This window comes from Mustela lutreola, chromosome 6, assembly GCF_030435805.1.
Source record: "Mustela lutreola isolate mMusLut2 chromosome 6, mMusLut2.pri, whole genome shotgun sequence".
Taxonomy (NCBI): Eukaryota; Metazoa; Chordata; class Mammalia; order Carnivora; family Mustelidae; genus Mustela; species Mustela lutreola.
The window spans coordinates 93,854,220-93,875,553 of record NC_081295.1 but is presented as its reverse complement, the minus strand read 5'-3'; the positions used below and the strand labels follow the sequence as shown (position 1 = coordinate 93,875,553).

At 38.3% G+C, this 21,334-nt stretch overlaps 1 protein-coding gene across 1 annotated transcript in view; it reads right to left on the bottom strand.

Moving 5' to 3' along the window:
- MEP1A (meprin A subunit alpha) overlaps nucleotides 1-19,374 on the bottom strand; it is a 33,864-nt gene extending 14,490 nt beyond the window's left edge. The window contains exons 1-8 of the mRNA XM_059178190.1: nucleotides 19,270-19,374; nucleotides 19,159-19,183; nucleotides 19,022-19,072; nucleotides 17,058-17,098; nucleotides 16,471-16,546; nucleotides 9,131-9,248; nucleotides 5,208-5,383; nucleotides 340-561 (exon numbers count right to left, since the gene is read on the bottom strand). Of these exons, the coding sequence (XP_059034173.1) occupies nucleotides 340-561; nucleotides 5,208-5,383; nucleotides 9,131-9,248; nucleotides 16,471-16,546; nucleotides 17,058-17,098; nucleotides 19,022-19,072; nucleotides 19,159-19,183; nucleotides 19,270-19,338 (778 nt within the window). The 5' untranslated portion in view covers nucleotides 19,339-19,374. The remainder of the gene's footprint in view (nucleotides 1-339; nucleotides 562-5,207; nucleotides 5,384-9,130; nucleotides 9,249-16,470; nucleotides 16,547-17,057; nucleotides 17,099-19,021; nucleotides 19,073-19,158; nucleotides 19,184-19,269) is intronic.
- Between the last annotated feature and the right edge of the window lie 1,960 nt (nucleotides 19,375-21,334).

Genomic DNA, 21,334 nt, shown 5'->3' with positions numbered 1-21,334 from the left:
AAAAGATACTTTCAAGACCATCCCCTATCCTGAGCTTTATACAAGGATACGCCCTTCAAAAGGACACTGAAGAAGCTGGACAATTACAGACCCTTACTTCATCGGTCCAATACTTTTACTTTGTAAAATACGACCACATAATTTTCATAACCCTCCTGTAACAAGGCAGGTGTTACAATTTTTTTCTACTCCAGAGATAAACTAAGGTTATGTGGTTTGTCCATTTTCCTTAACTAGAACAGGAAGGAACAGCGAAGGGAAATGTAGGGGAAACTGAAGGGCTGGGCGGAAACTCTGTTGAGGTCTGTTTACCTACTTCTCAGACCCAGAGGTACTCACTGCAATTGTACATTCGGTTCAGCCTCTCTAAATCAGTGGCACTGAAATCCAGACGCTGCCCAATGATGCTGTTGAACTCAGGGATCTTGGCCGTGATGGTAGGAGCACTGTCGTTCTTGTTAAATGAGAAAGGCTCATAGTGCATCAAAGATTCATAGTCATAGGGCGTATTGAGGTCTGTGATGAAGGTGTCATCGTAGGTGTTAAAGTTGTGCTCAAAACCTAACAGAGAGAGAAGCCACAGGTCCCGTTCAATTACTTTGTTTCTTCTGTCCTTCCCTCTTTAACTAGATTTTAAGCAGAGACCTAGTGACTCAAAAAAAGAAAGAAAAGAAGAGAAAATGAATGAATAGTTGATTTAAATATATATACATATTTAACATGTTTTATAATTAGCATGAGGTACATGAAATTAACACACATTAATAGTAACAAATAATATGATGATACTAAATTCTATAATAGTATATACACTTATTAAAAATTAAAACTATATTAAAATAAAAAGACATGTTATAATTAATGGATAAATTTTACGTACAAATTATTAAATATATGTATATACATATATTTTTAAATTTTTATTTATTTTTTAAATTTCTTTTCAGTGTTCCAGAATTCATTGTTTATGCACCACACCCAGTGCTCCATGCAATACGTGCCCTACACAATACCCACTACCAGGCTCATCCAACCTCCCACCCACTGCAAATAGATGTATATGTTTAAATCAAAGATTCATTTTACAAATAAACAAATAAATGAATAAATGTGTGTGTATGTATATGTATAAGGCTTTAAGGAAGAGAGGATAAAATGTCAAAGTGATGGTATGTATTCCCAACAGGAGGAAAAGGAATTTCTGAATTCAGGAAAATACTCAGGATTGATACATCTTGCTAACAGGCAAGTACCTCATCCACCAAGAGCTGTACCTGGCCAGCTCTTCCATGGGTTAGAAAAAGGAAATCCAAGGGGCAGAGGGAAAGGGAAACAGCTGTCAAGAAAGGGGTATCTTGGCAATCAAGGTTCAGACACTTTTTCAGAAATAGCCTCTTACAGAGAAAAATAAAATAGGAAGAATAAAACCGACTTTCCTTTCAAAATAGAAAAGGAAAATACTTTTAGGGGATTGGCCCAAGGTAATATATGCTGCCATGTGGAATGCTGAAATGAGAAACCGGTCAGATATTCTTTTAATCCATGAGCCATCAGGACTTTACTGTTTCAGTTGCAATAATGGGAAGTTCACAGATTTTTAATTTCCTTCTTAGGGAGTGACAGGAAATCTTAGTGAGATGTTTCGACTCCCCCATCATGACTTCCCATCTTCAGGGTCTTCTTTTCTAGCTTCCCATCCAGCTGTTTGTAATAATTAAAGGGAAGAACATGTAACCACCATGGAAAGACATCAACGCAGGTGCATTTAGGACTGAAGATGAGCCACACAATGTGGACCAGCAAGTGCTAGAGAGGGAGTCTCTAAATACTTTTGGAAAAGCCAAAGAACCCTGTTGATCAACACTTGAGCTGTAAAATGAGAATACCAGTGCTTCATCCTCCTAAATCATGGGATTTCATGGAGACTGCTCTTGGAAGGGATCAAAGCATATTCAAAGTTGGCACAGGACTGTAATAAATAAATGACCCAAACGGGGAAGGGAGAAGCATTTGGTCCTAGGTTGTCCTACCCTAAGGGATACAACCATAAAGAATATCTGACCAGCATGAGGACCGGGGCTTGGTCTGGGCTCTGCTTGTGACTCCTGGTGAGATCTTAAAACAGCACATTCGAATTCACTAGATAGTTTTTCCTTAACTTTCACTAAAGTCATCAGGTTAGGGGCACCTGGGTGGCTCAGTGGGTTAAGCCACTGCCTTCAGCTCAGGTCATGATCTCAAGGTCCTGGGATCAAGTCCTGCATTGGGACTCAGCAGGGAGCCTGCTTCCCTCTCTCTCTCTCTCTGCCTGCCTCTCTGCCTACTTGTGATCTGTCTCTGTCAAATAAATAAATAAAATCTTTAAAAAATAATAAAAAAAATAAACTGATCGTTCCATTTTTTAAAAATTAAATAAAATCATCAGGTTAGAATGGATCCTTTTATTCTTTATTATGCAAGGATTCTTATCCGAAAGCTTTACCAAATACATGTTTTGAATAATTTGTTAAGATGTTAGGCAACACCTTTTTGCTGTGCCTACTGTCTACATACTGGGAGCTGTGCTCAGTGGTGGTGGCCCCTGGCAGCAACAGGACAGGCGAGATCCTGTTTTCAGGGAACTCGAAGCTGAGAGCCTTGAAGAGGAAGTGACATTATAAACCGGAGGCCAGTCGGCAAATCCTTTGTATAAAGGAAAATATTTTTGACTTTGCAAGTCATGTGGTCTCTGTCACGCTACTCAACTCTTGTCACTGTAGCACAAAAGCAGCCATGGAAGTATGTAAATACATGGGCATGGCTGTGTTCCCATGAAACTTTATTTACAAAAAAGCAAGAGAATATGAACCACGGGCTGTAGTTTGCGTAGTCTTGCTGGACCCTAGAAATTGAAGTCTTTCCTTGGTTGAAGAAAACAGATCCAAAAAACACAATTCTGGCTTAAGAGATGGAGATATAGTTGGGGAGAGAACTACGTTGCCAACACTGTATCCTCTTCGGTTGAAGGGTAATATTGTCATCAACAGAAGACAAGAGGCAGTAAATGTTTTAAGTTACCCTGAGCAATAATACTGCCCGTGCTTACCATCTTAATAATCTGACATCTCATTGGAGAACAGTTCTCCAGGGATAGCAGGAAATTTAGATATATGGAATTATACCTGATGAAAATATAGGTAAGAGATAAGCAATATATGTTGAGTAACTCATGCTCAACCAAGAACTGAGCAAGTCTGAAAATTACCTGGGCAAATGTGCTGGTTCCCTCTGAGAAAGGGAAACTCATTTGGCTGAAAATCATTCTAAAAGCACTAATCATTGTGTTCTTCAAAGCTTAAAAGTGTAAGTGTTCTCTACATCGTGACTTAATGCTCAGAAGAACCAAGTTTTTGTACAGGAGGGTAAGAAATCCAAGCCTCTAGGCAAATAGAGACAAAATCTAATAGTGCCCTGAGTCTTACAAGGGGATATTAGATCCTATCACCAATGACCCCACTCTCCTTCTCCACCTGCACAGACACAGTTATAACACAATTACATCCAGGAGACAGCTACATTATATTTGATATATTGTTTCAAGTAAGAAGAATATTACTTGATTTCTAGCTCAGTGTCGCGTGGTAGGACGGGTGAAAGTGTGTGCGGGGGTGGAGGTTCAATCAGGTTGTATTAGGTTGTATTAGGTTTTTACAAAGGATACGGCTTTCCTCCTTCCCCCACCACTTCACATTCATAGACATATCAGAACATGAGGGACCCGGATCAAGAAACCTCTGAGGTGATTTTGACCCACCATACTTCAAAATGAGCTATTCCGGCAGAAGTCCTTTGGGGATTTGTATTTAATTTTAATGTACGACAAGATCTTACGAGTCCCTAAAAGTAAAACTATTATAGACGCGTTGTTATATATGAACCCATATATGAAACTGGAATCTTAATAAAACAGATAATCACTCGCCTCATGAAAGTCACATATGGTAATAGTTAAGACATTTTAATACATCAAGGTTTTATTAATCTATTGCTACCAAAAAGAATGTTTTTCTATTTCCTCAACCAATTCCTAATTAAAATCTAGGTGTTTTCAGAAATACAGTATTGATTTTTTTTTTCCTAGCACATTGGGAAACTGTTCAATAAAATTGTTTTACTCTCCCTTCCTCACAAAAATATTAAATAAAATCTTTAGAAAGGAGGGAGATGGGGGTGCCTGGGTGACTCGGTTGGTTTAAAGTCTGCCTTGGGCTCAGTTCATGATCTCAGGGTCCTGGGATCAGCCCCACCGCATTGGGCTCCCTACAAATCCGGGAGTCTGTTTCTCCCTCTGTGCCTCCCCCGCTCATGTGCTCTCCCTCTCTCTCTCTCTCAAAGAAATAAGTAAAATCTTTCAAAAAGAAATGTTTTAGTATATTCAAAAGCTATCTACTTATTTGTCTCAAACAACTAGGAAAGGTGGTGTCCAAGGAAGTCCAAAGAAGCTAGAGAACATAGAAATTGTTAGAATAACACCCCTGCATAACAGTAAGTAAAACAAGACTGTGCTATCCTTTGCATAATATGGCTGGAGGCAGAAGGATAGAGGTACTTACAAAAGAGGACGGAAGAAGACTGGAGGAAGAAAGGCAGGCAAATTTTGATTAACTAGAACTCAGACTACCAGTCAGAATGAACACAATCAGGGTGACAATTTCAGATAAAAGAATTCATTTTTATTGTCTTTTTATTTTGTTTTTAAACACCTGTCATTGACTTGGCAAAGCACCGAAAAGATTCTTGAGTATATATTAGGGTGATCATATGTTCAGCTAAACTCCATGCAGACTCCTAGGCCTACATGTGATCTCACATCCAGAAAAATGACTATGACATCCTCAGGGGATGTCAGGTGACTATGACAGGAAAACAGCATTTTAGGTAGATTTACAACAAAAACACTGAAACAAAGCAAAGGCTTCTGATCAACTTCCAATTAACATTGAGTTAGCCAATATATACCATTCCCTAAGGCCCTTATCTGGGGTCAGTTATGATCAGATGAGCACAGGTCCCAGGGAATGCCAACAAATCATACCCTTTTCCTATTCTGTGTTCCCAGCTGAGGCTTCTATCCACACACAGATACTTTCCAGACATCCCAGGGTCGGTCCCAGCAAGTGATAAATGTAACAGCAAATCCCATCCAAGTTCCTTGGGTTTCTACCCACCTGGAAGAATTTCATCCCACCAGATGTTTACATAGTCATCTCGGTCAGTTCTTGACTGCTCATGGTAAAATCCCAAAGCATGGAGGATCTCGTGCTCAATGATGGCCTTATAGTCACATCCCTGGCCAATGGAAAGGTTCTGTCCCACGTGATGATCACCAACCTCAGACCAGCACCTTCAAAGAAGAGAAGAGGGAAATTTTCTCCTCATGAACTCTCAAGTGGCTGTAATTCACAGGGTTCCAGAGCACAAATTTGAAGGAAGTTAGGTTTGATTAGAAAAAGAAATTATCAATAGCATTCTCATAAGCTAACAGTTCAAAATAAGGGACTGGTTAAATGAACAACATTTCCTAAAGGGAATAATAAGTAGAATTTAAAAGTGGTGGTCCATGGGTCCATGGGTGGCTCAATGGGTTAAAGCCTCTGTCTTCAGCTCAGGTCATGATCTCAGGGTCCTGGGATCAAGTCCCGCATCGGGCTCTCTGCTCAGCAAGAAGCCTGCTTCCTCCTCTCTCTCTGCCTGCCTCTCTGCCTACTTGTGATCTCTCTGTCAAATAAATAAATAAAATCTTAAAAAAAAAAAAAGTGGTTGTCCATTATAGAAGTAATAATATACTCCAAGGCAAATCAATCCTAATACTGCACCAAGTAGAAAGATGTAAAAATTGGCATTCCTTCTCACCTTCACAAGCCCAAAGGGCGTTCTACAGAATAACATATTGTTTTGTACCACAATATTAAGTTGTCTCTGGGTGGTGGCTATGGTTGATTTAAATTTTCTTCTTTATACTGAAATGAATTTCCAAATTTCCTAAAGTGAACACGTGTAAGGTTTATGTTCATGAAAAAGAACCTCATTAAAGAAGCAAGTCCATTTCTTTGGCCGATGCACAGCATTCTGAAAGCACAGAGCTGGCCACCTATCATTTCTGAAAGGCTCGGGCGGGCCAGAAGGACCCATCACTTCCCGCAAAAAGACAGTAGACTCAGGAGCTCCTGGCAGATTCTCCACCTTCCTCATAGTGCAGCCTCTTGTCCCCTTTATTTCCCAACTATTTTTTGTCTTTTTTCATGAATCCAACTTTCCTCCTCTGTTAAGCAAATCTGAAGCTTCCCACGAATTGATTCCTCATCTGCTTTAAGTTGTGGAAGAGGAACTATTCTCGAACCAGTGCTCAACAGAATCAGAGATTGGCCCATACTTTTAAATGTGACCGATGGATTCCAAGTTCTTTGGAATTGTCTTACCTGTCTTTTCTTACCTGTCACACTGTCTTACCTGCGTTTTCCCGGAGATTACTAATATCATATGCCTTTAAATGCTAATGGATCTGACTTTTACTCAAAGGCATATCTTAATTATCTTCTAACAACATTTTGAGGGATAATTTACATACCATGAAATTCAGCAATTTTAAGAATACAATCAATGATCTTTTGAAACTTCACTGAGCTAAGCAAACATCACAGCCAACAATTTGCCTCTCTGACAGCGGCATTTCATTACCAAATCGGTCGACTCTGAGATAGCCAATATCCAGAGGAAGCATTTACTATTTATCTTTTTTTAAAAAGCATCCCTTTTAAAGGGATGAAACGTGTAAGGAAACGTGTAAGTTGCAAAAACGCCACAACTCTGCAGCTCTCAGTCTTTTCCCTGGACTTTCTAAAAGAGCCCCGTTAACTTACCACTTCCAGCAACCTTAGCCCTGAAGAGTTTTGGGCCAGTTTAGGGCAGTTTATTGCCCCAGACCATCTTCCTCCCTTTCCCTTCTCCTAACTTACATGTAACAGAGACACCTACTGGCCATGGGCAGTCAGAATCTCCCAGACTCAGGGTTTCCAGCCAATGTCCCTCAAAGCTGACCTACCCATTCATCAAGTACTTGGGGATTAAGTTACAAACTAAAAAGAAGCCCTGAGAATTTTACTAGGAAAAAGAGAACTTTTAGAGAGTTATCTCATTAGCTTTGTTTAGTTTTTAAGAGAAAAAGAAAAGAAAAGAAAAGAAAAAGTGGTAGCTAAAAATGGAAACAAAAATGTTAAGAAAATGAAGGGTTTTTTTTTCCTGAAATCTTAAATAAATAATTAAAGGCTTTGGTACTTTCTAGAAGCACAAAGGTTGCCAAGGAACAAGATGAAAAGGTCCAAAACAGAGAAACTCTAAAATCAGTGCACTTGGCAAGGCCCAAGGTATAGTTTACATGATTTTCCTTCACATAAAAAGAAATGTGCAAATACTATTGGTTATCTTCACTTATGTAAGCCACAAGAACCTCAGCACATGACCGGAAATACATTCACTATCTTACTGCCAAAGTGGTTCTCCTGGCAACATTCCCAAACTCGGCGAATAAAGTTACCCCTTGCCCATCACTGAATCAAAAATCAGAGACTTCTTTGATTCCTCTTTCTTCTTAACCCCTCATGTAGACAGGCAGACAGCTTTTGAGAAGTCTCCCTGTTTTCATAGTTCTGAAATCCATTCACTCCTCTTCATTTCAACTGCCTCTTCTTTCGTGTGGGTCCCCTTTTCTTTCTGTCCTGGACAACTGAGACATTCTTTCATTGGTCTCCTGCCACCACTCGTGCCCATACAGCAATTCTTTTTCCACTGTTGCTAGAGTAATCTTTCTAAAATGGAAAACTGAACATATAAGGAGTCATGCCCTAAATGGTGGATTCCCTCACACGTGGTTTGTCTTTTACCAGACTCCTGTTTATCATCCTGGTCCCGTGGCTCACCCCTCTGCCCCTTACACACTCAGAACCGAATGAGTTCTCCAAGTAAGCCAGATTCGTGTTTAGGTTTGTTTTTCCCTTCTGTCGCTCTCTTCCTTTTTTTCTTCCTTCTTCTGCCTTCCCCTTTCTCTCTTCTCCCGCTCTCTTCCCATCCCCCATTCTGTCCTTCCCTTTCCTCTGCCTCCCTGTCCTCTGACAGCCCATGCACTCCCTTCAGTGTGTGGAACTATTTACTCACTGTTGCTCCACCACTCCCAGGTGCCTACTCTAAACCTTGTGAGGTCTAAGACCGTCTCTTGCTTCTTTGTATCCAGAGATGGGCACACTTCCTGGCACTTAGTAGCTGTACAAAAATTTCATTTGTAATAAGAGTCGGAGCCAAGAAAGCAATTACTCAAGTAAGTAAAGGTACTTGACCTTTATCTAAGGTCTTTATCTATCATCACAACTTAACTTTTGTTACTACTATTTTGGGCATTTTTTTTTTTCTTAAGAGGCTAAATTATGCTCTAAGTTCCTTCCTCCTCTGTGTCATCCATCCACAATGAACAAAAATGCTAACAGAACTAGACAACCAAATCCAGGCAACTTCTAGAGGCAGTGTGGGGAACTGCAGCAGGAAGAAATGTCCCCAGGTGGGCCTTAAAGACACACACATTTGCAGTCACAGCTGGTGGTCACTTGGCTTCCCAACCTCATCTAGCCCAGGTTCGTTGACATAAATATCACTGAAAAAAAAAAAAAAAAAAGAACTTCTTTCTTGATATACCCTTTATTTCTCCTGGGAAATAAATAACTACGCACTACATCTAGAGCTTTTCAAAGAGGTCCAGCCAACAATGCACCGTAATTTAAACGAGTACCATAAAAAAGGCTGTATAATTTATACTTTAATACACCTGACTTAGAAGAAAAAGTACTATAATTTAAAACATGACCTAAACCCAGGAAAAAAATTGAAATGAATCTTCCTAGGCCCAGAGGTATCGAAAAAAAAAAAAAAAAAAAACCCTCATTTTCCATCTAGATCATTAAAAACATTACAGACTTTAAAAACTCACAGAGAAAGATTCGATTTTGCTTTTAGCTTCTTTCCAGTTTCTTCTTTTGAAAGGCATGTATCACTTTTATAAACAAAAAGAGGTATAACTACACACTTCATAAAATTTCATCCTTACCCTTCAAACTTCTGAAATATGATGTATGAGCTTTCTCCTTCATAGGGCTTGAAATCCACACAGGACTTGAGGCGGAACATTTCAAAGGCATAAAGAATGGCTCCTTTAGCATTCAGCCCTGCAGAAATCAGTAAAAATATCAACGAGCATTACTTAGATCTTAGATAATATACATAACATAGTTGGAGAAAATCTTGCCGGCACATGAAATCCACAGAGGTCCATGATACCATTTTTTGGTAGTAAGCAGATTCCTTGGAAACTAAAACTATAAAACTAATCACTTACATAAACATTATTTATGACCTTTAAATATGCAATGTTAATATACTAACAAAGTAAAAATATACACGTGTGTGTAGCTGAACAAAATTATGAACTCACTTCCTCATTTCCTCTCTTCCCCTTCCCAACTCACGGGGAGATCCTGAGGGCACTGCCCCAGCAGAGTTAAGCCACAGAACAGAAGACAGAAGGGACTGCAAGCCATTTCTCTCTCCTGAGTGAATAAAGCATCCAGAGAGAAGCAGTGAGAATGGTGTGTACACCAGTTTAAAAAGATACACCCTCCTGTGGGTGGAAGAGAGCAGAGATTAGAAAGGTGTACGGGGTCTGAAGGCACATGGAGCACAGATGGTATGTCACCCTGTTTCCCTTTAAGACCCCTGGGGAGATGGCAAGACTACACAGGTAGCCCTGAAAACAACCTTGGAAAAGATTTTTATGACTCAGTCTTGGATCCAAAGCAGCAAAAGCCTAACGGATCTGAAGTAGCTAGAACGGTAGATGCTTACCAGTAACCTGTAAGTTAGGACCAGTGACCAAATATCAAATGTCTTTCTTTCCCATAACATGCATGTGCTGTGGCATTGCACAAGACAAGCATGGGGTGGGGAGGAAAGATAATCCAGAGGAACAGAGATTACGTTTCACTTAGTATGTGGTTTTGGTATTCTTTTTTCTCCCTCCCATCAACTCACTGAAGGTGGAGCTCTAAGTTAAAATTTAAGCTCAGTTATATAAAGTTAAATTGTATTTGTTGTATGTTTGATTTTGTGCACTCTCTCAAAGAGTTTATAATTCTTGGCAGTTTACCAAGTACTTACTTTATGTTTTCCTGGCCCTTATTTCATTTAATAAACCATGAAATTGGAGATTCCATAGTTCAGATGTCATAGAATTATACTAAGGTCATTAAATAAATCAGTGGAATGATCAGTAAATGACTTGTGGACACAACATGGGTAACAACAAGAATATGCATTAGGCCTACTGAAAGACTTTTATGAAATTTTACCTATTCTTTGTGGCATCTAGAATATAAATATTTATACCAAGACAGATTAATTGTCACAAAAGTTTAAGAAAAAAGACCAGAAACAATGTAACTGGGGCAAAATATTTGCAAAATACAAATCTGACAAAAGACTTGTGTCTAGAATATATAAAGAACTACAACTCAAAGGAAAATAGACAAATAAATTTTTTAAATGGTCAATCTGTTTAAACAGATATTTCACAAAGGAAGACATACAAATGACCAATAAGCAAACAAAAAAGAAAGTGAAACAACAATAAGTAAACTAAAACAACCATTAAATACCACTACATGTCCACCAATATGGCTAAAATTGAAAAGATTACCAACTTGGCAAAGATGTGTAGTAAATGAACTTTCATTCATCATTCATGGGAGTTTGTAAAATGGTACAAGCACTTTGAAAGAGATCCAACACTAAACCTACCTCTATATTATAACCCAGCAATTTCACTTTAAATGTTTACACCAGAGACATAAAAACATATATTCAAAACGGGAATGTACAGGAATGTTCATAGTAGCTTTAGTCAAATAACTCAAGCACAGAATCAACCCAAGTGGCTATCAATAGGGGATCAGTTGAACATGCTGTGATATTCTGTATTCAAGCAATAGAATACCACTCAATAATAAGAAGGAACAAATTACTGATGTCCATAACACTGGTGAATCTCGAAAACATTTTACTGAATAATCAAAAAAGGAATAAAAAATGATTCTATTTGTATGAAATTCTAGAACAGGCAAGACTCACCTATGATTAAAACAATGAAAAAGTTATTTCTGGAAGGGTGAGAGTACTATGAAAGTAGGTGGGAGAAATTTCTGGGATAATAAAAGGGCTCCATATCTTAATAGGAGTTGTATGAATATTTTTACATTGTATAAGTGTAATGTATAAATTATAAGGTGTCTAAATATTTTAAAACTCATTGAACTGTATACTTAAGACTCCATGCATTTTACTGTATGTATATTTTACATTAAGAAGAACCATAAACAAACATTAAACTTTAGTTAAAGATACATATGCTGCAGTGTCTGGGGTAAGGCACACTGGTCCATGAAATTTACTTTGAAATGTGTCAGGAACAGAATGTATTGATAGAAGGATACAAGGATGGACAGGATGTTTCCATAAGATAGAGCAAATGTAGCGGAATGATGTTTGTATAATGTAGGCTGATGAGTACACGAGTGTTCACTGAACAGTTGTTTTATATATTTAAATTTTTTCATAATAAAATGTGGGAAAAAAAGTACAATAATTACAAACTTTAAAGAAGGGGAAAATACCTGTTAAATTCTATTTCCAGTGGGGGGAAAAATTGCCCTTCGAAATGAAGGCAATAAAGAAGTTATTTTGGAGAAAGAAGAGAATTTGTCACCAACAGTTTTAATCTATAAGAAATGCTAAAGGAAGGGGAAGCTGGGTGGCTCAGTCAGTTAAGCATCCAACTCTTAATCTAGCTCAGGGCTTGATCTCGGGGTTGTAAATTCAAGCTCCATGTTGGTCTCCGTGCTGGTTATGTAGCCTACTTAAAAAGAAAAAATATATATTGCTAAATGAAGTTCTTTAGGCTACAGAGAAATGACACCACATAGAAACTTAAATCTCTAGGAAGAGTGAGCAACACCAGAAATTCCAAGTATAAAAGTAAATATAAAGACTACTTTTCTTCATTAATTACATTAAGTGACAACTGGTTAAAGCAAAAAAAATGATAACACTATTATGAGGTTTATAAAATATATAGTTGAAAAGTATAAGCCAACAATAGTACAAAAGAAAGGGGTATAAATGGAATTATAGTGGTGTAAAATGCTTACATTTTATGCAAAATGGCATAATATTAAGTCTAAGAACACTGTCACATGTTAAGGTTACAAATTATAATCCCTACAGCAAAACCTTTCAAAATGATACAAAGGGATTGAGCTAAAAAGCCACTACAAGAACCAAATGAAATATTAACTTGTTGGATCTAACCAAAAGAAGCCAGAAATAAGAAGAAATAAAAGAAAAATAGAAGGCAAATAATAACTGATAGTTCTAAATCAAACTTTATCAATTATTACATTAAATATAAATAAGGGAAGAGAGGAAAAAGTAAAACAGGACGAAACCAGAGAGGGAGACAAACCGTAAGAAACTCATAATCTTAGGAAACAAACTGAGGGTTGCTGGAGTGGAGGAGGGTGGGGGGGATGGGCGTAACTGGGTGATGGACATTGGGAAGGGTATGTGCTGTAATACGCACTGGCTATGATATAAGACTGATGAATCACAGACCTGTACCCCTGAAACAAATAGTACATTATATGTTAATTAATTGAATTCATATTAAAAAATAAATGGGAAAAATTAAAACTTAAAAAAACAGAAAAAAAAGTAAATAGACCAAATGTTTCCATTGAAATTCAGAAGTTGATACACTGGATAAAAATGTGGGACCCAGGGGCGCCTGAGTGGCTCAGTGGGTTAAAGCCTCTGCCTTTGGTTCAGGTCATGATCCAGGGTCCTGGGATCGAGCCCTGCATCGGGCTCTCTGCTCAGCGGTGAGCCTGCTTCCTCCTCTCTCTGTGCCTGCCTCTCTGCCTACTTGTGATCTCTGTCTGTCAAATAAATAAATAAATAATCTTTAAAAAAAAAAAAAATGTGGGACCCAGATATATACTGCCTAAAAAAGAGACATCTTAAATATAAAGACAACGATAGGTTAGGAATAAAAAACTAAAAAAGATACACAGTGAAAACAGTAAGTTTAAAAAAAAAAAAAAAACTGGTGTAGCTATATTTAAATTAGACAAAGTAGACTTCAAAATAAAGAGGATTACCAGACATAAAGAGAAATTTCCTTAAACAATAGGTCAATTTAGCAAGATGATAGACTAATGTACTTGTCCAAAAGAGCAGTTTCATGAAAATGCTAAAATAATAAATAAACACACAATTATAGTTATTAACAACTCTCTCTCAGTAGCAGATAAAACTATCCAAAACTCCTTGTAGATAAAAATATTTGAACAACACAATCACCTTGACCTATTTGACTTGGATAAAATAATACACCCACACCAGCCAAATATAAGTTCTTTTCCAGCACACATGGATCAGTCACAAAGATAAGCCATAAAATATGTCTCAGTAAATTTCAAAAGACCAAAATCTTATAGAATATGTTCTCTGACCTCAACAAAATTAAACTAGAAATCAATAATACAATATCTAGAAGCGCTATAGACACTTGTAAATTTAAAAAACATACTTCTAATTGACCCATGGATTTCAAAAAAAATGCAACAGGTATTAGAACATATCTAAACTTTAGTGAAGATACAACCATATCAAAATTTGTGAAGAACAGTTAAAGCAGAACTTTAAATAAAATTTACAGCTTTAGATGCCATATTATAACATATTTTATTAGAAAAATGAAAGTTTAAAATCAGTGATATAAATTTCCACCTTTAATCCAAAAAAGAAGAGCAAAATAAACTGGAATTAAGTAGAAGAAAGGAAATAATAAAGACAAACAAAAAGCAACCAAATAGAAAGCAGAGAAGAAAGGGAAAATTAGCAAGTCAAAAGTTACTTCTTTGAAAAGATTAATAAATACACTGCCTAAAAAACAAAAACAAAACAACAAACAAAAAAAAGGAAAGTCACAGACTGAGAGAAATTATTCAAGATATCTATCTACCTATCTCTGACAAAAGACTTCATCCACAGTATATGAAGTTCTTCTACAAATAATGAAAAGACAAACAATACAATAAAAAAAGCATAATAAGAGTTGAACAGACATTCCGTAAAAGAACATACACAAATGACCAACAGCACATGAAAATGTGGGAAATACCATTAGTCACATTAGGGAAATGCAAATTAAAATCACAGTGAAATTCCATTTTGTAATCACCAGAATGTCTACAGTTAAAAAAGATTAATTCCACCTATGCTATTGAAAATGTGGAGCAAATGGGACATAGCTACATTGCTTGTGAGAGTGAAAAATGGTATAGCCACTTTGGAAAACTGTTTGGCATTTTTTACTAAGGTTAAACATATACTTGCTGTTTAATCAAGTAATTCTATTTCTAGACATTTGCTCAAGACAAATAATAATTATATATATATATATATATATGTAACTTAGCACAACCCAATATCCATCAACTGAAAAATAGATGAACAATTGCCCTATTACTGAGTAGTAAAAAAAAAATAAAAAAATTAACTACTGATCTACAATGATATGGAAAAACATAAAAAACATGTTACACAAAAGAATCCAGATACAAAAGAGTGAACACTGAAGGATTCTATTTACCTATAAATCACATAACACTAATTGATAGGGAGAAAAATTAGAATGGTAGTGTCTTGGAGAGGAGGGTAGGGATTGGCTGGAAACAAGCACATGGAAATTTCTGGAGTGACAGGAGATTGGGTCACATACGTATGTGCATTTATCAAAAGCCATTGACTTTTACACTGAGTTGTGTATTTTACTCTGAGTAAGTTTAATTTTAATTTAAAAATTGTATACAAATATGAAACTCTGCTATGTCTGCTTTCTACAGTGGTATAGACTTGGGCATCTGCCCTTATTTTAACACTAAAGGTGATTCTCACGTGGTGCTGAGAACCACCGCTGTGTCCTTACTGTTGTTACCGTATTTCAGGCCACCTGTCTTCCATCTTTCTCCCTTCCTCAGTCACCAGCTACAGCTAAAGACACCTGCTACTCAAGCTGGGCCCAGCCGACTGAAAGCATCAGCATCACCTGGGGGATTGTCCAGAATCCCAGACCCCAACCCTGATCTACTCCACAGTTTCAGAAGATCCTCAGGGGAGCCTTATGCACACAAAAGTCTGAGAGGCACAGACCTAACGCCTCACAGAGGCCTGGTGAAGCCTCAACCAAATATTAGGTGAAGGCACATGTCTGGCATATACTGGTGTGCCTGTGTCTTGATGGAAGGGGGACTGATGTAGGTGTGACAGGCAGGGAGAAAAATTGTCGTGGGGGAAGTACCCTCGCGAAAGTTGAGCTTTCTTAAATCACCTTCCAGTGAATATGGGTGTCTGTGAATTTGCAGAAGTGTGGGCAATCCTGGGAAATGGGAATAAAACCTCAAATTTCCAAAAGATTCACTGAGAACAACAGCATTTGCATATATCTAGCTGTCCTCCAGAAAAGGGACCGGCGCTACTAACAGTGATGGAAAATACTGACACATGAGCTGTGTCTCCTGAGGGCGCAGCCTCGCAGTGCCTTGAGATCGAGCGGGCTTGTCCCAGCTTCCCCTCTCCTCTGATCCTCCTGCCTCCATGTGAGTTGGGCTTCGAGGGCATTGCCTCATCTGGCTGCCCAGCTGTCAGTCACCAGCTTGGGGTCAGTCAGTGTCCACGCGTGGCTTTGAATAGTCATTTATTTCTCCCGAGTACTATTCCCAACAATGAGTGAACTATGACTTAACCAGTCCTTCATCTTGAGAGAGAAAAGAATTGAAATTATTAATACTGAGGAACAAGGGCTCCTAGCATGGGAAATATAGACTTTTCTAGCTCTCAAAAGTGTGGAATGTTTGTCTCCTAACGAAAGGGGATGAAATCAGGATGCTGAAAATCTACGTAGATTCACCCAAACGAACTATTACTTAAAGCGTAAATTTGTTGTGGTTGTGAAGCTAAATTATATTTCATTGCATTTTTGTTCTTTGGGGGCGCTTTTGGTTATATTCAAACATTAATGTGTTCTGTACTTTTAAACTTATTATTTGATACTCTGTAACTTTTAAAATTACTATCCGATGCGCTGTATCTCAGACTCTTTAAGTAGCACTGGGTCAATATAAGGTCATGCCTTTCATCCCATGGGATAAAGAATTATCAGGGCTTGGAAACCCCCATATGCATTGGTGTTACTCCCCGTCTGAAACCTATGAACTAGAGGAGTGCAGGGATAGAAGAGCAAAACCCCAAATTCCTAATTAAAACAATTAATATTACCCAGATTGTCAGCCAGAATGTAAGGAATGGGGAACTTCCACCTGGTGCTAGGGTCTCTCAGGCCATTTCTGGAGTTCTGTGGAAAAAGACAAAGATCACTGGGAAGGTGAGTCCTCTAGGCCCCCTGGCTTCTGTCTTCGCTAAACTTTCACACCACAAACAACCTATCATACAATTCAAACAATAGCATTTGTATTCTGATTGTACAACAATACAAGTTCATCACAGACAATTTGGAAACTTCAGAGAAATCATTAAGAATAAAACTTCAAAGATCCGCAATCTCCAAAAACTGAGATTGCCACTTTAAACATATTGGTGCATTTCCTTCTCTCGTTCTTCACTTGCTAGGAAAATTGGGTGAACAAGTAATGTGATAATTATAGATTCTTTGTACTGTTTGCTAATTTTTCATCTGTTTTTGTCATCATCAACCAAAGTGGAAGCCCTTGTGGGCACAGATGATAGATTAGGTTCTTTCATGTCCTCTACGGTGTCTAGCCCAGGGCTGGACACAGCGGAGCCTCCCAGTCATAAAAAACAGCCAGTCCTGAGGAATATTAATTGTGTCCTTGAGAGATACTCACCTGCAGGAGGATGTCTCCTTGAAAGAGGTCCAAGCCCGCAGCTAGACACAGATTGAAAAAAAGAAAGAAAGAAAGAAAGAAAGATTTGAACGAGTATTACTAAATGCATTTCTCATAATAAAATTAATATTTTCCATTTCCAAACTTTGCATTGTTAATCTTTGGCCAACATCTTTTCCAAACAATGCTAAATTCCCTCTGAGTAAATGTAAATAGCCCATCAATATCATGTATTTTCACATCCTCTGTCTTCATTTTGGAACAAGAAAACTCATCCAAGAATCTTAAAAGTAAGAAGTGAGTTAGGAAGGATCTTTTTGATCATCGACTCCAAACCTCTTGTACTTTAGGGGGCGCAAGGGAGTCTTGAGACAAGAAGTAATGCACGGGGTCATCAGCCGGTGAGTGGGCTTGAGAACTCCTGACCTCCTATCCAGTGCCTTTCTGCTCTCGTTCCATCCTTCTTCGTGACTCTAGGTAAATGGGTTGGTTTTGCTCTGTCTCGTGAAAAAACATTGGTACCCTCTAAAAGCCAAGTTCGAAGTTCGAGATAATGCCCTTGCAATAAAGACCAGGCAAATATGGATGGATCCACTCAAACTGTATCTCCAGATACCTGCTATCAGGATCTTAGCATGATAAACTTCCTCCCTTATGCTATTCCTTGATTCCGGGCCTCGTAGTGTTTTGCAAATAGAAGTCTTAAAAGGAAAAATCTTTAAAAGAATCTTTAAAAGAATGTCTCTTTTTATGACATCCCTCATGTTTGACAAACAGCCTTCCCTGTAAATCACAAAATACTTCAAACAAGGTCAGGGGATTGTACTTGATTCTGAGAACAGCACCTGATTTACAGCAGGGGAATCTAGCTAAAGAATTATCACCACGGGGGCACCTGGGTAGCTCAGTGGGTTAAACCTCTGCCTTTTGGCTCAGGTCATGATCTCAGGGTCCTGGGATCGAGCCCCGCATTGGGCTCTCTGCTTGGCGGGGAGCCTGCTTCCTCCTTTCTCTCTGCCTGCCTCTCTGCCTACTTGTGATCTCTCTTTGTCAAATAAATAAATAAAATCTTTAAAAGAAAAAAAAAAAAAAAGAATTATCACCACGGCCTCACATGGCCAAGTTGATGGCTCGTTCATGGTAAATGACATCATTGGGGTTTTAGGTATTAGGAGAAGTCATGGTTTCCCTTGCTAATGACTAACTACGGTATCACGATCCCTTTCCCCATGCCCTTATTTCTTAAGCTCCATAAACCTCACCTATGTACTTGAAAATGGAACAATTAAACAAAAACAAATAGCACTGATACCCTGCCCCATGGACATTAGGGCCCAGGTTTTGAATTGCCTTTTCAGTAGGAGTAATATACACATGTATACATACTTACATATGCATGTGTATATGTAGCAAGTGATATAATCACCCACTTTTGTTTTTTCAAAATAGAAACAGGAAAATCAACATTTTTTTTTTCTGAGTAGTCTTTTTTTTTTTTAATTTATTTGACACAGAGAGAGACAAATCACAAGCAGGCAGAGAGGCAGGCAGAGGCAGGCAGAGAGGCAAGCAGAAAGAGGGGGAAGCAGGCTCCCTGATAAGCAGAGAGCCCAATGCAGGGCTCCATCCCAGGACGCTGAGATCATGACCTGAACCGAGGCAGAGGCTTAACCCACTGAGCCACGCAGGCGCCCCGAAAATCAACATTTTTATAAACAAAAATCATGTGATGCATTTCTAGATCCATGGAACACTCACTAGTTCCTCTAGAAAATTTGGTCTAACCATCATTCTCTTTCCACATTTCCATTTTTCAGAAACTGCAAAATTCTAATGAAGTACCAATAGATATTTCTCCCTTAAAGTTACCCAATACTCTATCATGAAGGTAAGAGCTTTACAGCAATTGTAGCACAAGATTTAAAAGTATTTCAAAGCATTAGTAAGGCAAAAATTGAACCCACCTAAGTTGATTTCTGAAATACCCTTCTGTTCATGAAACTCTTCATCATGTTCTGTTAAAAGTAGGAAGCAAATTGTTATTAATCTTGATGAACGAAAGAAAGTTCAGAAAACTCTATGCATTTCAGTTGATTCTTACCATTTCCTTTAGAGAGATGATTAATCTGGAAGAAAATGAACATATAGAAAATATGTAACATATACTTGAATTAATATTTCTAAATATCCAGAAAAGCAGAACTCTACTTACTGATACAGCTGCTATGTGGGCAACAAACAAGATGAAAGAGAGAACACAAGTGAATTTCATCCAAACCATTGTTGCGAATGAACAGACTCACCAAAGACAAAGACACCTTGTGATAAATGCTTTTTGGACCTTGCCCTGGCAGTCATCTTAGAAACTTTGACCCTCCCATATGTACTGTGGCATTACAAAAAGTAACCAAAGAAAATGTCATTGACCCTTTTAAGGACAGATATCAAGTTTAACATAAAATCTCAAGCTCCCCAGACTGGGAAAGTTTTGAAAAGGCTAATGCTGAGATGAGCATATAAAATCAATGACGTTTCTGTACACCAGCAATAACATTCCTTGACAGCATCAAAAACTGCTCGTATAACAGATAAAACATACATTTCACAATAGAAATAAAAATAATCTATAAAATAACCATAAAGTATTTAAGTCCAATAAAGAATGAATAAACACTTTATGGGAATATTTTAAGGGGATTATCAAAGGACATAAAAAAGAAAAAATGTCAGTTCAAATGCAAATGAAGTGCTACCTCAAACTCAGATTGGCATAAATGAAGAAGGCTGGCCATACCAAGTGTCAACAAGAATGGGGGGAAACAGGAAATCTTACATACTGCTGGTAGACCAGCCATCTGATGCTATCCTGTAAATTGAAATGTGTGTAGTTTAAGAGTTAAAAAGTTAACTTCCAAATATATACCCTAAAGAAATACACACATATGTATATAAAGTACTATATAACATATTCATCGTGGTATTGTTTTGTAATAGTAAAGAACTAGAAAAATGTATTCATAGTGGAAGAAAAGAATGGGGTATACTCAGTCATGCACAGATAAATGTTCAACAATCAGTTCTCAGAGGGAACAAGACCTTATATGTAGTGTTTGCTGATTTCCAGGGTATAAAGGCCTCCACTGTGGTGGTCAATTTCAAGCTACCAATGTCATGTTACTGAATGCAGGCTGGAAAGAGGTGTGCACAATGGGCCCTACCTGCCCAGCATGATACTGTGTGTACTTATACACCCTCCTACTCTTGCATACAAGAGGTATGGTAGTCTGCAGTCAGTATAAGGGCAATCTTCAAGGTCCAGGCCCTGCCTACCTCCACCTCAGACCTACTGTGTGGCAGATGGGCCAGTCCTGTGGTCAGAAGAGCACTTTCTGTCAGAAAAGCATTTCCCAAGGCAGAACATGCGGCTTCCTGTGCTGTAAAATAGGAGGCATGACAGCAAGAGGCTCACCTCGAATGGGCTGAGGAGATCTGCGATGGCTTCCTTTCCACTATTGCCACAAACCGTGAGGTTGTAAGAGGGTGTAGAGAGACATCTCCCACGATCTCCAACCATGGGAAGCCACCAGAGTTCATCAAAAGAATCTGAACTTGCCCAACAGCTAACCGGGCTTATGTCAGCAAATACAATCTTAATGATTAAAAAATGGTTGGGGATGGACCTGATGAACATCACCTTCATGAGAATAATGGCTCTAGGTATATGGGAGGAACACCCAGGAGACTTTTAGTTCTTAAATGTAATTGAAAGAATGGATATCCAGGAAGCAGGGGTTTAGGACTTTGCTGTTTTGTTTTCTAAAGAAAAGGGCAACACTCTTGCCTTGGTACCTTTCTGCTTAATCTCAGACTTTAGTTCTTCAAACAGGCAGTCGAGGGGCTGTTGAATTCTCTTCACCTTTCCCTGCCCTCTGATACGCTTTTATCTTTCCTTTCCTTCTCAAACTTACCTAAATGATATACTATAGCAAAAGCTTTGGAGTCAGATGGACAGGAGTTTAAATCCCACTTCTGCTGCTCACCAGAAGGGCGGTTTTGAGCACCTACTTTCCTCATGTAAATTGGGTAGTGGTGCCTATTTAATGGGATTAGTATAAGGATTCAGTGAGATAACCTATGGAAAACACAGGTGCAAGAAACAGAGGAAGGTTTGGGCAACTATAGCTCTTTCTGTCCATGCACGCTGTCTTCTGGTAAAAGACAGGCAAGAAGAACACCATGCTCAGCACACTTCTTACTCAGCCAAACGTCCACTAATG